Source organism: Vombatus ursinus, unplaced genomic scaffold (genome assembly GCF_900497805.2).
Source record: "Vombatus ursinus unplaced genomic scaffold, bare-nosed wombat genome assembly UNPS02014864.1, whole genome shotgun sequence".
Classification (NCBI taxonomy): domain Eukaryota; kingdom Metazoa; phylum Chordata; class Mammalia; order Diprotodontia; family Vombatidae; genus Vombatus; species Vombatus ursinus.
Window position 1 is genome coordinate 4,316,801 of NW_020954642.1, and position 17,681 is coordinate 4,334,481.

Genomic DNA, 17,681 nt, shown 5'->3' on the forward strand with positions numbered 1-17,681 from the left:
AGAAAGAAAGAAAGAAAGAAAGAAAGAAAGAAAGAAAGAAAGAAAGAAAGAGAAAGAAAGAAAAAAAGAAAGGAAGAAAGAGAGAAAGAAAGAAAGAGGAAGGAAGGAAGGAAGGAAGGAAGGAAGGAAGGAAGGAAGGAAGGAAGGAAGGAAAAGAAGCAAAAAAATTAAAGAAGAAAAAATTATGCTTCAATCTGCACTCGGAGCCCATCAGTTCTCTATCTGGAAAGGATGTTGCTGGGTCAGAGGGTATACACAGTTTTCTGTTACTGCTGAGGGCACTACCGTGCTCCCAGTCACCGTGACTCACAACATAGGTGTCATCCCCATCTCCTCACTCTCACCCCCTCCATATCCAATCAGTTATCAAATTCTGTTGTTTCTACCCTTATAACATCTCTTCTATACATCTCTTACCTCCTGACACTGCCCTACCTTGGCAGAGGCCCTCATTGCCTCATACCTGTATAGTTGTAGTAGCCTTCTAGTTGGTCTACCAAACAATCCTCTGCTTAGCTGTCAAAAGGATCTTTCTTAAGAGCAGGTCAGGCCAATGTCACTCTCCTATTCAGCGATCTCCAGTGGCTCCCTATTACCTCCGGGGTCAAAAATAAAATCTTTTATTTGGCATTCAAAACCTTTCATAAACTTTCCCATTCCTACTTTTCCAGTCTTCTGATGCCACATACTCTGCAATCCAAAGACACTAAGCTCTTTTCTGTTTCTCAAAAACGACACTCTTCTCCTAACTCTGGTCATTTTCATAGACTGTCCCCCATGCCTGGAACAGTTGCTTTCCCTCCTCATCACCATTTCCTGGCTTCTCTGGCTTCCTTCAAGTCCTAGCTAAGTCCCACCATCTGCAAGAAGCCTCTGCCAGTCTCCTTAATCTTAATGCCTTCCCTCTGAGAATATCTCCACTTTATCCTGTGTGTCTTTGTACATACTTGCTTACCTGCTGTCTCCTGCATTAGACTTGGAGCTCCTCAAGACCAAGGACTTGTGTTTGAGCGGTCTTGGTTTTGGGGTTCTGTTTCTTTTGGCCTTTCCCTGTATCCTGAGCTCTCACCATAACACCTGGCACATAGCAGGCACTTAATAAATGCTGACTGACCATACCACCCTATGTTGCCATCTTACCCTTGCCACAGGTGATCTTGCTAAATGTCATTGTGGTCCTGACCAGGGCCAGCCCTGGACAGAACGAGAAGTTTACCAGTGTATTTAGGCCTAGACCCTTGACATGGGCCTGCTATTGTGATCCCTGCTATTGTGTCCTATAGGTCTTTGGCTTCATCGCCACAATCGTGTATGCCTTTGACTTCTATGTCATCTTCAATGATCTGTCCAAATTTCTCAAACAAGGAAATTCTGCCAATGACACAGAAGCTGAAAAATCAGAAGGTAGGTGGATGTGTCCATTTCATGACCCTAAAGAACTCTCCTAACATACATCATTGAACAATACTTGCAAGTTCTTTGACTAAAAGCCCACACCTCCATCGGAGATGGGTGAATCTGTGCTCCCCCCATCTTCACCTTAGAGGGAGCATGGGAGGAGGAGTAAAGAAGGTGAAATATGTCAGTCCATAGGGATATCCATGGGGATCCATTTGGAGTGTGAGTGTGTGTGTGTGTGTGTGTGTGTGTGTGTGTATGCACGCGATGCGTGTATACAGGAAAAGAATTTTTAAGCAATTATGCTAAAAAAAATAAAAATAAGATGTAGTAGCTAACTCCTCAGATTAGCTGACTTTTGGTATTTCTTTTGTCCCCCCCTTCTGTGATCTGTCTCTTGATAGTTTGTAAAATCAGAGCATATTAGAAACAACTTCAGACGACAGAACTGTGCTGAAAGGCCAGGAGATCTGGCAAAATGGAAACACTGAGACTCGTGTCTTCAACAGAGGAGCTCAGTTTGAGTCTCTAGGTGGCAGCTCATGAGTTATGTAACATTGGACAAGTCACAACTTCTCAGGGCATCAACATCTTCACTTACAAAACATGGAAGTTATACCAGATGATTCCCAAGGCTCCTCCAATGTTAACATTCTAGGATTATCACCTCAGATCAGGTTAGGGCAGAGAACACAACACTCAAGCAGAAGAGATATAAGCATATAGTATAGAAAGTTGGAACATACAAAATTAAAGAGAGAAAAGATTTTAGGAATCTTCTAGTCCAACCCCCTTATTTTATAGATGAGGGAACTAAGGTTTGGAAAGAGGAAACATCTTACCCAATGTCATAAAGAATCACAAAAGTACTGGATCTCAGACTTGAAAGAAAACTTTCCAAAGGGATTGAATCCAACCCACACTTGACTTGAAATCCTCCCAAAATATTTGTGAAAAGTGGTTATCCAAAAGAAAGCAAAAAAGGGTTATCTGGTCTCTACCTGAGACCTCCACTGAGGGAGAACCCACTAGCACCCCAAACAGCCCATGTCACTTTTGGATGCTCTTGTTTGGGAGTTTTTCCTTATATCAGGTTAAACGATGCCTCTCTGAAACTTTTACCCATCAGAGAGGTGAAACAGTGGATAGAACACTGGACCTGAAGTCAGGAAGACCTGAATTCAAATACGGCCCTACTAGCCGTGTGACCCTAGGCAAGTCACTTAACAGGTCTGCCAGATGAGGATAATTATAGCACCTACCTTCCAATATTGCAGCCAGGAGAAAACGAGATCCTATTGATAAAGCACTTGGGAAACTTTAAAGTGCCATATAAATGCTGGCTATTGTATTATGCCTCTTCTTCCTAATAATGCCATCTGAGTGGGGCTAAGGATAATAACAGCAGAGGTAGTATTAGAAACCATATCTTCTGACTTCTTGCTCAGAGGTCTTTCTGGAACCACGCCATGCTGTCCCTCCCTAGGCAGACCTTTAGTTCCCAGCAGCTCAGGACCCTAGCCTGCCTACCAACAGGAAGCACAGAGAATTTGACAGGGGAAGAACAGAGCTAGAAAAGACCTGAGGCTAAGAACGGTCAGTGTTGAACCAGGTCAGACACCAGCAGCTCCAGAACAGCCAGGGGAGGGTGTTTATGGTTATTCTAAGCAGCCCTCCCCAGCCTCACTGTGCTTTGAAGCTGGTGACCTGTCGATATCTAAAGAACAGTCTGTTTCTGAAGTCTTTGCCTTCCATTTCAGAGGAACACTCCAATTCCGATTCTGATTGATGACCGACTATCTTGGACGACAGTATTACACAGGCCACCAAGGGAATATCAGTGGGTGCTCTAATTTTCCAGCCTCCAAGTGCACTGCCAGCAGAGAATGAGGCTTTTCCTTCTTATGTTGGACTTTGCCTCTCATTCCTCCTACGTTACTGTTTCCCGAGGGGCTGTGGCTGTGGAGAACAACCCAACTCAACTCTCCCCCTTCCGCTCTATCCTCCAAACAGACTGTGATAAGTTGTTGCAGTCTACGGTCTGCACACCTTTCCCGAGTCTAAGCGCTTTTTCAGTATCTGGTTTCCTTGCCGGTCTTTGTTGAGAAGAGCTAACTCTACAATCTTGAATTTTAGGCTTATAATAATGGAGAACTCACTTAACACAAATGTCTCTCCCGAACCATTGAGCCATTTAGACTTCTGTGTCTGAGATGAATATGATGCAGTGGAGGCCTTGAGTTTATACCTTGCATCCAGGTCCCACACTGCCATGTAAAGGCTTGCTACCTCGATTTTTACCAAGTATTTTATATGACATGTGATAGTGAGTATCTATTGGGGAAGAGGTATCTTTGTCCCCCTTGTGGCTTGACTGTCCCCAGGAATCCTCACTGCAACACATGCAACCTTGCTTATCAAAAGATTAATATCCATTTGCCAAGGAGGGTTCCATTTTCTGCCATTAAAAAAACTCTACCTCCTACTGTCTCCTTATGAGACAGAAGAGGAAAACTGGGGCTGGGAGAATTAGTCCAGATCACCCAGGGAGTTACATTTCTTAAAAAGATGATTGTTGTGGCTTAGGTGACCACTTGCTTTTAAGACACACTTGCTCAATGACAATGGACAAAATGATTAACTTTTCAACGCCTCCAAGCAACTCTAAGACTGTACGTTGCTGATGTGCGGTTGATCTGCATCAGTGGACGGTTTCTACTGAGTGAGGCAGGCCTATGTTAATTAAGTCACAGGTTTGTGCTTCACTTTGACATAGCAATCAATAACCATTTATGAGGCACCTACAATGTACCACGAACTGTGCTACATATATAGAACTTTTCTTCTCACTCTCTTCTCTCTCTCCATGAGCATGTGCATACACACACACACACACACACACACACACACACACACGTGCTAACAAGCACACCACAGCTTGAAGCAACTTGAGGCATTTGACATTTTGAATAATAGTGGTCTTTCTAAGAATCTATTATTAGACAGTTCTTCTTTTCTCCATGTTCTTGATACACAAAGACAATTCTGACATCTTTCATTTCAGACAATGGATACTCATCGCGCCATCAAGACCTGCACAAACACATCTAATTCTAGGTGTGAGGGTAGCTAGGATGTAATTCTAATAGACTAGCCTAAGGAAGTGAGCTGTCATCCTTCAATAGAAAAGGACACCATCCCAGCCCTGTTCAAAACAGACGATACAAATATTAAAGATTTATCAGAGCTGGAAGGGACCTCAGAGACAAGGTGATGAGTAAATATAGCAGCAGTTTGCATTACTTTAAGACTATAAGGCCTTCCTCACAAAGAGCCCAGTGAATGAGGTGGTACAAGTATATATTATCCCCATTTGACAGATAAAGAAACTGAAACTCAGGGGAAAGAAAACCGGCAGCAGACTCACAAGATGGCTGTTGGTAGCCAACCCCTTGTTCCAAATGAGTGCCTGCTAGCAGGCTAGGGGTACTCAGGGCATAGAAGACCAAAGGACTGTGGAAACTATAACATAACCAATGACTTTCTCCAGGGATTAGAAGGCCCGTCTTTAATCATTTCAGGAAACTGTGATATTATATGTATCTCTCTCTCTCTCTCTCTCTCTCTCTCTCTCTCTCTCTCTCTCTCAAACAAGATGTTATCATCTTTCAAAACATTTTTATATAAAATTTAAGCCTAAAAGCTTTCAATATACAAAAGCAATCACCTAAGTAAATGGCATTTGCTATGACTTGAGAACTAATATGAATGTTTAAGTGCCTTTGATTTGTAAAGTTTTTCACTTGTTAACATACTGCATGTCCATCTACCATCCATGAAAAATCAAGATGGATTAAAACATACTGATTACTTGGTTGTGCCTGTGTGTATACATGTATAACTATGTATACACATATATAATGTGTATATGTGTGTTTATTTATACAAAGATATATGAATGTTCCTTCTCCCTCTTTGAAAATCAAGTGTATTCTCATTACTCCCCAGGGACAAATCTCGCCTGAAACTCATAGTGGATTCTGGAGTAACAACTAACCACACAAGCTTGTTTTTCAGTTTTTCCAAGTTTCTGGATAGCCTACATTTTAGACAATTACATAAAAAATGTCTATAATTCATATTTGCTGAAGAATATGTTTCATATAATGTCATCCAGCTTAGTCCTATTCCAAGGAGCATAACCTCTATCCTGTGTGATACATAGCTTCCTGCCTTAGCCCTTTGGACTGGTGCCAATGGTTCATCATTATGAAATATTAGCATAGAGTGCTAGAAATGACTTCAAGTCAAACTCAGGCTGGACTAAGGCAGTAGCTGCTGGTAGGACTTCCTGCCACAAGTCTCTCTCCACTCTAATCCACCTTTCATTCCCTTGTCAAAGCGATCTTCCCAAAACACAGATCTGACCATATCAACGCTGCCCCTTGCCCCCACCTCTATTTAATAAATTCTAGCGTCTCCCTATAGCTTCCAGGATACAATATAAAAACCTCTGGTTTGGTATTCAAAGCTGGCCCCTTCCTACCTTTCCAGTGTCTTTGTACTTACTCCCCTCCACATGCTTTGTGAGATCCAGTGACACTGGCCTCCTGGCTGTTCCTCGGATAAGATCCTCCATCTCCTGACTCTGGGCATTTTTATCGGCTATGATCCATGCCTAGAACTCTCTCCCTCCTTGTTTGTGCCTCCTAGCTTTCCTGGTTTCCTTCAGGCCTCAGCTAAAGTCCCATCTTCAGTAAGTTCCCTTTCCCAGTCCTCCTTAATCTTAGTGTCTTCTACCCCCAATTTATCCTGCATCTAATTTATGTCTAATTCTTTGCATCTTGTCTCTCCCATTAGACTCTGAGTTCCTTGAGAGCAAGGACTATTCCCCTGCACCCCTAGCACTTAGCACGTTGCCTGGCACTTAAGAAATACTTAATAAATGTTAGTTTTCACACTACTCTGACAACTGACATTATAAAGCTTACAAATCAATTTCCATTCATCAGCCCACGTGATACTGTGTCAAATTAATAAATAAATGACTCAGAATCTCATATATCAGGGCTCCTCACAGTTCTGATTCCTGAGCTACACTTGCAATCATATTTACCACATGCTAGTGGTTTTTGCACCATTAATCAATGCCATCACCTCAAGAGCCATGACCACTATATCCTTTGTAGTGTCTAATAAGGTATTCAAAAAGAGAAATTAAAAATGTGTTTGTAACAAGAGCCTCATGTGATTTGTGAACCACAGTGAGTACCTAAGGCTTTAACCAATATGGGTTAGTTGAGACCTCAAAAGAATTGTACTGTCTGCAATATGTGTCTTCAGAATCACAGAATCTCAAAATCTCTGAGATAGCCCTAGAAATCTATGTAGCCCAACTCCCCCAATATTCACAGAGACAGAAAGTGAAGGCAAGAATTCACACTCAGGTTTTCTGAATGCTAGTATAGTGCTCCACATCAGGCAATTGTGTTGTCCCAAAAAACTAAAAGGTTTGGTTGTCCTGAAATAAGTGCATCTATATGTTTCAATGTGGTTGGTTTTTTCCTGAAGGACGGTGTCAGTTTAGTTAACAGCCATGGCAGGCATGCATGCTGCCTTCTTCCTCTTTCTGTGTTCTAGATAAGTTAGTTTTCCAAGCATTAAACAGCCTTTCAGTTTCAGGAAATGGACTTGCACCCTTTAAGTAGGTGCAGGATAGATTAAAAAGACAGAAAAATGCATTAGTTTGTTTAACCATATCCATTTATTCAACAAGAAATCCTTCACAACAATTTCATACAATATTTATCAGAGATTAGTGTTGAGAAAATTATCTCCCCCTGCATACAAAAATACAGATTTTACCACTATGAAAACAATCAAGACAAGGACCATGAAGACTTGTGAAGTTGGGCATCTTGGTAAATCAAAGGGAAGAGAGTAAAAATGTGGGTGGGGAGAGCAAAAAAAAAATCAATGAACATAATACTTCATTTGAAATCAGGAACTTACCAGAAAAAAAAACCCTTCATATTGCGCCCTTTTTAAAAATACATAACAAGCAAAATATGTCATTTCTATTTTAGAATGTCACATACTTAAAATAATCAGAATCAAAAGTAAATTTGAATTCACTTTTTGTAATACCATCATGAAATTACAATCCTTCAACTTCAGCTATAAAAGCAGAAAAAAAAATACAACCTACAAAAGGTTACACTCAGAAAATCAAGTTCATAAAATGAGCATTGTCTTGGAAATGTAGGATGCTTGTACCTTTAAACTGTTCAGAGAGAAAATCAAAGAAATATATCACTTAGAGAAAATAGAAACTACATCAAGGTTAATTTTGATCCAGTTAATAGTATTTCTAGAGGAGAAAAATATTACCCACTTAAACCTGGGTAAGTAGCTGTTGGAAAACTATGATAATTAGTTTGCCATTTGATTTGACACTTCACCTGTTGTAAAATACCTACAACTGACTTTGACCCTTCCCTTTCTCATTCCCCTCCAAAAGGAAAAAAAAATGAGACTTGAGGAAAGAAACATTAAAAAAATTGTTTCTAAAATACATTTGTGATGTTTCTGAAAAATCATTAGCATTGTTTTGCAATGGCTTGGCCATATCACTAAGATTTTTCCTTGGCCAGACATTTCAATGACCCCACAGAAAAGAGGAAAAAAGGATTCTCCAGAAATTCATCTCCTCTTTAGAAGACCCAATAACAACCAAGCAATTTATTTTACGTAGAAACTTGAAGCCATGAAACCCTTCCATGGCACAAACAGACCAATCTAAAAACATGAGTTTGACTCCGCATAGTATGTTAGAAGGTCTGGCTGGTGACCTGTACTTTTCTCATTGGGTGGAGATAGTACTGTAAAGAATAAAATTCGATGGACTGGTGGGTGAGGAAGCTAGGTTCTCATTCCAGCTCTGCTACAAACTTGCTGTATGACCTTGGGCAAGTTACTTCACAGAATCATGAGTTTGGAAGAAGCCCTAGAGGTCATCTAAACCAACTCTTCCCTGAAGCTGAAATTGTCTACACTGAAAAGCATTTAGTGTTCATTTGACACAACCACCACCACCCCTCCTAGCAGTGATAGGGAACTCGCTACTAATGAGGCAAGCAAGCCTCCGTGGGCCTTGTTCTTTCCATTACCCTCATAAAGCAGCCCTCTAGGACTTGGTTTCCCCTCTTCTATCAAACAAGGGTGTTAGGCTAGCTGGCTCTATACTTCTCCCTCAGATCTACCATTCTATGAGTCTATGATTTTAAGTAAGCAGTGGAGATGAAAACGGCCAGATTTCATTCTGAGAAATAAGTAGTTCAAACAACACCACTCCCTAGCATGACTTACTTGGGTGAGAACTTTAATCCCCAACAATATATAGATATGGGTGACTGACTAGATTTTTCCCTTCTATCATGAAATCAACTTTTGTCCTTTTATAAAAACACATTAGGCAGAATAGCTCTATGTGTGGATTTCAAAAATGTTTCCAAAAAAGAAATGTAATTGAACCGATAATCAAGTATTTCACATAAAAATGATCTTACCCTCAGTCTTACTTAAACAAAATGAGGAAAGGAGATTGAGAGGAAGCAAGGAAAAGGGTCAGTCCTTCTGAAGCAATGGAGGGGAAAAAGGAGGAGCAAACTGGCTAACTAGTTCACAAAAGGAAAATTGGTTAAATATTACAATTGGCATCAGTGAAAGCAATATTAAAAGACAAGATCATAGGACCATGCTACAAAAATAGTGTTTACTGACAATAAATTTACATCTTTTTCATCTTCATGATTAACAAGTGCTTATCCGACAACTTGGAAGGCACCAAAGGTGAAGTAGTTACTTTATATTTGTTTTAAAAAAAAAACATGAAAAGACAGAACAGTTATCAAATTTTCAAATCAAAACACAATGAGTAATAAATAGTTTATTATTTTTGTCATGGGTTCCTGAACCCTGATAAACTTCAACATATACAAATAGTTTCATTTCCTACCACTTTAATCAGAGGAAAAACTGGGCCCAAATGGACATAATCTAGATGATAACACACCTGATTCCCTCCATAGCGTACATAGAAATTTTCTTTTCAACAGGGTGGAGAATCTGAAAATGAATTTCAAAACAGGTCGCTGTCTGAAACAAGAGTGGAACAACTATCTCTTTCGAACTAGACAAAGCTTACAAAGCAACAGTGGTGAGAAGCCATATTCACAGGGTTTCTATTTGGCCGCATTCAAGTTGGATTTGGACCTAGGTTGGGGGAGGCTGCTACAACCATCCTCCTTACCCCTGCAAAGCATGGCCACTGCCACTGGCTTTGGATTGACCAGTTCACAATTTTAAGCACTGATCATTTGCTGTTGTCACATGTGTAGAAAGGAATGAAGTCATTTTTGGAACACATTTATGCAAAAGTAAGGGAGGGAAAATCTAGGCAGAAACACGAAGAACGCAGACATGGAAAATTGGTTCTTTACAGAGACACTAGGATTAAAGTACCTCTTCTTCCCCCTCATCTGAGCTTCTCACTTTCCAAAACAGAATTAGAGTACCATGTCTTTGGGTTTGCTTAAGATATGAGGGCCACTGTCTATGAGGATCTTCAATTACTAAGACCTATTTCCCCATGCCTAAACCGATGAGATTTTGCTATTTCCAGATTGAGAAAATCCCATCCCTCCTCCCTATCTCCAAAAAAACAAAAAAAAAAAAAACAAAAAAAAAACAATGTTCATTTATCCTCTCACATTTTGAGTGAGGTTATCAGAAGAAACTTTGGGAACCTGCCCTAATTCCAAAATACACATACAAACTGCTATTAAAAATGAGGCCCTCTAGCTTTAGACAAATTCTTAACGAAAAGGATTTTTAACATTTTTAATAGCCCACTGTTTTCTTTCAGCGAATCTAGAAAGTAGGACAATTATACCTATATTCCAAGACTCCCTGACCTTTGTCTATAACTCATAGCCAATTTATACATGGCACCAACACAGGGAATATTGAGCTAGCAAATGATATGAACATAAGGTATATTTCCCATCAAAGAAGTGTAAACAATAATCAAAATAATACCATAAAATCCATACAGTACCCAAACTTATATAAGTTAAATTTTATTATAGACAGCTACCCACTGGTTCAGAAATTGTATCCAAATGGGGGACAAAAGCACTCTCCAGTTCAAAAAAGAAAAAAAAGGAAAATAAAGCTAGTAATGAGAAGAATTAAACAGAGTATACTGCAATCCTCCTAAATTATTCAAGCAAATTAAATTTGTCATCTAAACTCCCAGATTTAAAATAGGAGCACAGTGCTCATAGCTCTTACAAATTATCTTATTCAGTATATTTGGACAACTAAGTACTATGACTATTTCTAAGGCAGTTTCTAAGAAATGTAAATATCTTAGTCCCTTTGGTCATATTCTCTCAGTGAGGCAGTTTTTATCATTCCAACAATTTGAACCTTACTGAGAAGTTGTATACAAGGTTAGAGGAATTCAGTCTTAGGTGTGGCCCTTAAAGCATTCAAAAAAGGCACAGGAAGTTAATCCTGATGATACCCTTCTAAGATGTATGGGTACCCAATCAGGTCATGGTTGTAGTCTGGCGATAACTGTCTAGTACAGGACTATTCCACCTAACGTTCTGAGAAAACATACTGTTTGAGCAGAATGATATTATGGGGGAGGAGTAACTCCCATAGGAACATTTCCAATGGCGGGTTGGCCAAGGGCATTTAGTCACAGCAGAGTTTCCTGACACTGCAATGGCATTTGGTAGCAATATTTCACCTGGGTTCCTTTTATTGACACAAAACCCTGGCTCAGGCAGTGTAGTGCTAGGTGTATCTATACTGGGCCCTGTTGTTACAGCTTACCCGGAACCTGATCCTACAGCCAAGGTTATAATAAGTAAAGATTCAAGGCAGTTATTTCGTCTTTGTCTCCCTGCTCTAGCTTCTAAGAGCATCCATATAGACTGCTTCCATTTAAAAGGATATTACTTGAAGTAGAGGCAGCAAGCTGGAGTAGTGAGAAAGCTGGTCTCAAGTCCTAGATCCAATAGTCAATAGAAAGCTAGAACGTTTATTAAGCACTTAGGATGTGCCAGGCGCTGTGACCGTAAGCAAGGCACTTCACTTCTCTCTTGGTCTCAGCTTCCTCATCATATAAAATGGGGATATTTATCTCTCCTACTCTGCTGGATCATCCTAAAGAAAGGTCTTTGTAACACCTTAGGATCATCGATTTAGAGCTGGAAGGGCCCTTTGAGTCCATCTAATCCTACTCTCTCATTTTACAGATGGAAAAATCTTGGGTTTACAGAAGGGAAGTAATTTGCCCAAAGTAAGAGAAAGTAAGGGGCGAAGTCAGAGTGTGAGCCCAGCTCATCCGATTCTAAATCTCCCGCATCATGTATTTATGGCATAGAAATATGAGTTACTAATATTGAGTAGGTAGAGACGTATTTTCTCTAAGTCCTTTTGTAATTAATAAAGGGAAAGGAGGTTTTCAGATAGCAGAAAGTCACATTAAGATGTCCAGGTCCTAGTACCGAACAAGTGCTACTAAGGTATCTAGAACAAATAGACCAAAAGGACTACTGAGAGTCCTGAAGGAATTCCGCTTAATCCTGCTCCTGAGTATTGATTACCAATCAACCTCTGTCACTAGCTACCTCTTTTACCTACTGAGCTGGCCTGTTGCACGTCATTTTCTTTCTTTTAGACGATCCTGCTGCAGCAACTGCCACAATTCAACAGTTTAATTTCAAGAGAAGGAGAAATGGCAAAATGAAGTTGCCAGGTGGAAAGTTATCAAAATGGGGCCAAAGTTACACACATTTTCTATTCTGCTGCTGAGACAAATTATAGAGATAATAATGGAAACTCTGCCTCAACTGGGGATGGGATATAAGCAACTTTGCTCTATCCTCCTAGGAAATATGGAGATCTAAGGATCCTTCTTCAACAAAACTACATCTTTAGATTCCACCATACCAAAGTATGTAGAAATTCTAGTCATGAAAGACTTAGCGGAAAAAAAAAAAAAAGACTTAGCGGTTACTCAAAGCTCATAAAAACAATTAAAAAAAAAAAAACTAAACAGTTCCCTTCCTTTACGGCTGATTCATTGCAAATGGGACTTCACATATTTGTGCAGACAAAACACTTCATGCTTCATCTCCACAGAGACCATCTGTGGTTCAACCTAAGTCTGAATCACACAGGAAGACAGAATGAAACCCCAGTCTTTAAGACCATGAAACGGTTCCTAAATGAACCAAGAAAAGTCATACTCAAAGCATCCCATGGAGAGTCTAACACAGAGAGGTAAACAGGCATCAGTTTAGAGGAGGAAAAACATCACGAGGAAGAGAGACAACAGAAGTGGCCAAGGAAGGACGGGCATTAGCAAGGGTCAGATCGTCCGTCTCTTCCAGAATTCTTCAAGGTTAAGCAGATCTAAACCGAACAAATCCATAGAGGAGTGGGTGTTTGGGAATGGGAACCACTTCCTTCCTCAAGTCTTCCCAAGAAGAGAGTTCCCAAAAACAGAGATCTTTTGGGTGCAGATGCGTCATTAACTAATACAGATGGCAACCTATCCCACAGCTCAGTCTGTGCACAGTTCTTTCAGAAAGCAGAGGCTTTCCTGTTGCTGTTTAAAAAATATATATTTCATTTAACTTAATTTGGATTGTACCCCATTTAAGTAACTTTACCCGCAAAACTATTTGTCTTTTCCTATCTTTATCTGGAGCCAGGAATAGTCCAATATGTTTGTGAGACTATGACGTCTCTAGACTGAAAAGAGAAGAGGCATTCTTCTCATCTTGCAATAGTCTAAAGAAATACCAAAAGGAAAAGTTATGCATGTTTGAATGGTGTAATTTGGAGAGGGGAAAGAACTAGAAGAATATTACCATTCAGGTGAGGGAAAAGTGCCTTTTCCATTTTTGCCATGAAATTAAAAGTACTTTTATGAATGACATCTCTAATGCCCAATCCACAGTTTATCACTTCTCAAGCTATGAGAAGTCCTACATTCAGAACGGCAGTATGCCGTTTAGTCTGCAGCAACTGACAAGTTATTAAAGAAATTGCAGGCTATTAAAATTCAGCTTATCTTCTGATGCCACATTGGCCACCTTAGGAGACAGAAAAGCATGACCAAAGTTTCCTTCAAATTTTTAACACCTGAAACTACAACAAAAATAAGTTAAGTCTATGATTTATGGGAAATAATAAATTTAAGTAGGAATCATTATTAAAATTAAGATTTATTCAGAAACTGGAATTTAGCTGGCAAAATAATTCATTTTCAATTTCAAATTTACACATGGCCTTCATTGTCTGTTTACAAGAATTATAACAGAAGAAACACTAGTGTGTTACCTTCACCCTAGACTAGACCTACTTTATTGACCACATGCTCCATATTTAAATTATATGATTATATATTATGCCATATTTGAAATGTATTTTATTTTCTTTCTGTTCACTAGCCAATTACAAGGAAATACACGCACAAAACCACATTGTTCTTTCCATGGCAAAAAGGATTTAGAAATAATTCTAAGAAAATAAATACTTCTAAAAATTTTGTCACTGGTATACAATTATATACGTAATAATTTCTAACTCTGTGATCTATCAAAGATCAAGACTTTCCATGGGCTGTATTCATATTTGTAATGTATCTATACTCTATTTGCAATTTACTTCATAATCAACTCTCTCCCTTCCTCAAATATAATAAGAAAGGGGCATTAGCACAATCATCCTGTTTTTCCTAATGGTAAACTGTATATTTTCAGATCACTTGAGAAAACTCCAGTAATCATTCTGTCTGGCAGTTTCTGTATTTGATTTTGAAGAACATACTTGGTAGAAAAAACTTGAAAATAAACCATAATTAATGAAAAGCAACAGGTTGGAATGGTCCTTCTTTTAAATGAATTCTAAGCTAAGTAATGGATAAGAGGCATGTTTCTGTTCTTTTAAAAATTTAAAACAAAACAACCCAATAGAGCACTTAAGCACATGGGAGTATAGTCACTAGTTACGTTCTATGCATGTTCGCAGTGAAAGTGAAAGCAATGTGTGGAACTAAAAGATCAGATCCAGATGTCACACTCTTCCTAAACTCATTGCTAAGAAAATTAAATCAAAAGTTGTCAAGCAAACATTAATACTACTGGAGTGGGTTCACAGAAGAGTGGAGATACCAAGGGTTCTTTCAGGTGTGGAAGACGACACAATTCTCCTCAAGGTTAGATGCAATAATTTGGAGATACTGCATGTGCCACCTAAGCACAGAATGCACAATAAATGCTTATTTAATAATGGAACATCACAACTGAAGTTAAATGTCATATGAGGCTCTGAAAGTTAACATTAAGTTGACATACTTGTAAATACAGGAAAACTAGACTTGGTATTTCATATGCCCAAAATGGGTAATGCTATCAATCTCACATAATAAAGCCATACTAAGTAAAATATGCAGTGAATGAAATGCATTTAAATCATGCAGGCACACAGGTGAGTATGCACCCACACATCTGCTAACACATAGTACACAAAGCTGTGCACTAAATCTTTCAGTAAATGAATGCTAGAGATACCCACATTTGAGTGAAAAATCCAGATTCCCTGACCAGCAGTAAATGTTCTTTTCCTTGGCAAATACCGAATGTCAAGCTGGAGGGAGATTTATACACATTTAAATCAATCCAAACTATAACAGTCCAGTAAACTAAACAGTGTTTTCCCTTCACTCCATAGATATAATCTTCAAGAGAAGAAAGACCCAATACATTGCATCAACTTCTCTCTATAAATTCCAGAATCTAAACAACAAAGAAAACTTAAATAGAATTTTCTGACAGTATTGTATGACAGTAACTTCTCTTTGTAACAAAGAATCTGAGGCCTGTGATAAACTAGAGTGACTTCAAATCAAAGAAAGAATATCCTTTTGGGCAAAGAATGTGTCTCTGTATCTCCCCAAGTGCAAAGCACAGTGCAGTAAAATTAATAAATATTTGATGAATGAAAGAGTGAATATATTATGGTTAATATAGTCTTAGTGACTTGTCTTACTGTACTTAATTCTTTGGGAATTGACAATCTATATACGGTAAACTCCTACTAAGTCCGAGTATAATGATTACTCCTCATGGTGTGGAGGCATACTTGGGCTCTTCAAATCTAAGCGAGCAGAGTCCAATTTGGCAGATTCTACAGCAAATCAAAATCTTTTTGATTCTGACTGCCAAGCTCAGAGTCAGTCTGTACATCTGCTGTCTGAGAACCAGTCAAATGAAGCAGACAGAGGAAGACTCATCACCAAAAGGAAAACCACAAGGAAATGAATTTTTTTCAGCCACAAAAACTCATGAAGACTTAAATTAAGGCATAGGACGGGTTGCAATTTGCAATCAAAGGAGGCAGGACCCACACAGATGCAAAATCATGGATCCCTGCAATGTTGAAAAGGCATGGTATATATGAGAAATCCCCATTTAAATTTGAATATTAAATTCACTGGGATACCCTCAAGTCTTTCTGGATGAATGGGAGCTTTTTTTCAACCAGATTTGGTCGATCGGTCATGCACAATACTTGTGATCAAAAGAAAATGCATTTTATTATATGTAGAAGTTTGTTCTAGTACCACCATATACTCCTATAACCTGAGAGACCTTTTAGGGCATAACACACAGGCAGAGAACTGATTCTGGTATGGTGTAGAGATTGACATATATGCACGTGGTGTGTGTGTGTATATACACATATAAAGAAATACCCAAACATCCCATCTCTGGTTAATAGGACATAGTGGTGATGGCTATGGGACCACATTATGAATTTGGCTAGGGGACTGCATTATGAATTCTTGTAAAAATTCCCCAAATTCAGCCTCACAGCATTCAGGTTAGGTAGGAATGTAGGAATTGTGTACACCACTCAGACTGAAGATAGTTGTTTATGGGAAATGGCGCAGTAACTTTCTGTCATGGCCAGAAATAAAATGTAGCCCTCCCACTACAGATTTCATTGTCCTAACTGCTAGGTGCTTTTTATCCCCATGATATTAATTGTGTTTCATGTCTATAAGGTCCAAAGCCAACAGACTCGGACTGACTTCTGTCCATGCTACCAAAGTTTTCAATTCCATAATTTGCTTCATGATTTGTCTCAGCCAACCACAGGCCACAAAAATAAAGGACAAGAACTAAGCAGTTATACTGGGAGTCAAACATTGGCATGGGCTGTGATCAACTACAATAACTCTCTGTCCATAGTGGTCACCCCATGAAGGCTATTAACTGACCTAAACTGGTGCCATTCACCCCTTATTTTCTAGGTAATCACATTTAACCTAACTTGAGTTACATTTTTCACCTGCCCTCAAACTCCTGACCTTGTCATGAAGATATCTGACTGAATGCTAGTTCATAATGGAACCACATGCAGCCTGTACACAGAATTAGGGTTAAAAGTTGAAAAAACAGCCACCATAATACTGTGGTCCCTCCAGAGCACTTCCATCTGAAGAGCTATTGAGATCTCTGGGTTTGCAGATGGGACATCTGATGGAGTATGTGAAGCTCCTTCATGGTGTTGCTGTGAATGCTCTTTGCCAAGGTCAGCTGTTTTCTTAAGAAGGATAAAATTAAAAGGTGTATGAAAGTTTGATATGATGAAATAATGAGAAATGATGGGGGGAAATTGGGACAGGGAGGAGAGAGGAGGAAGTTTTCTTTGTTGGTGACTTCTCTCTCCAACCACAGTCCTCCTCAGACGCTCCTTCTCATGTATCTAAACGCTGTATCTCAGGACGGCTATCCACTTCTCGTGATTCTGTCCGTGCACGAATGTATTCGTTGGTGCTCTGCTGTCGAATGTTCATTCTCCATTTCTGCACAGCTAAGAAGGTATTTGCAGCATACGCCGCTGTCGCCAAGAAGCCAAAAACCTAAAAGAAACACCTACCATAAGTTCTCCAGAGCATGTCAACTGGACATGAACAAGTCATGGAGTGCAAGGCACTATACAAATGGATTTTGTGCAGGCTCTCCTAATGACCCAGCTTAACAATGAATGCTGTTACCTGTCAATATGCTCACTGTCAATTACATCATTGCTTTTAGAAATCTCAGAGCAAAAGGAAGTTGCAGATTAGATTAGATTGTGAATGCGCTGTCTTCTGCCCCTTTTGGTATCCCCAGTACTTTGCACAGGTA

At 39.3% G+C, this 17,681-nt stretch overlaps 2 protein-coding genes across 2 annotated transcripts in view; one reads left to right on the top strand and one right to left on the bottom strand.

Annotated features, from left to right (window-relative positions):
- The window catches only part of LOC114027943 (CKLF-like MARVEL transmembrane domain-containing protein 3), a 28,437-nt gene extending 23,169 nt beyond the window's left edge, over window positions 1–5,268 (top strand). Inside the window, exons 4-5 of the mRNA XM_027842090.1 lie at window positions 1,284–1,404; window positions 3,159–5,268. Coding sequence (XP_027697891.1) covers window positions 1,284–1,404; window positions 3,159–3,187 — 150 coding nt within the window. The 3' untranslated portion in view covers window positions 3,188–5,268. The remainder of the gene's footprint in view (window positions 1–1,283; window positions 1,405–3,158) is intronic.
- Window positions 5,269–7,143: 1,875 nt separating this feature from the next.
- Window positions 7,144–17,681, bottom strand: part of LOC114027888 (CKLF-like MARVEL transmembrane domain-containing protein 4) — an 80,065-nt gene continuing 69,527 nt past the window's right edge. Inside the window, exon 4 of the mRNA XM_027842063.1 lies at window positions 7,144–17,413. Coding sequence (XP_027697864.1) covers window positions 17,249–17,413 — 165 coding nt within the window. The 3' untranslated portion in view covers window positions 7,144–17,248. The remainder of the gene's footprint in view (window positions 17,414–17,681) is intronic.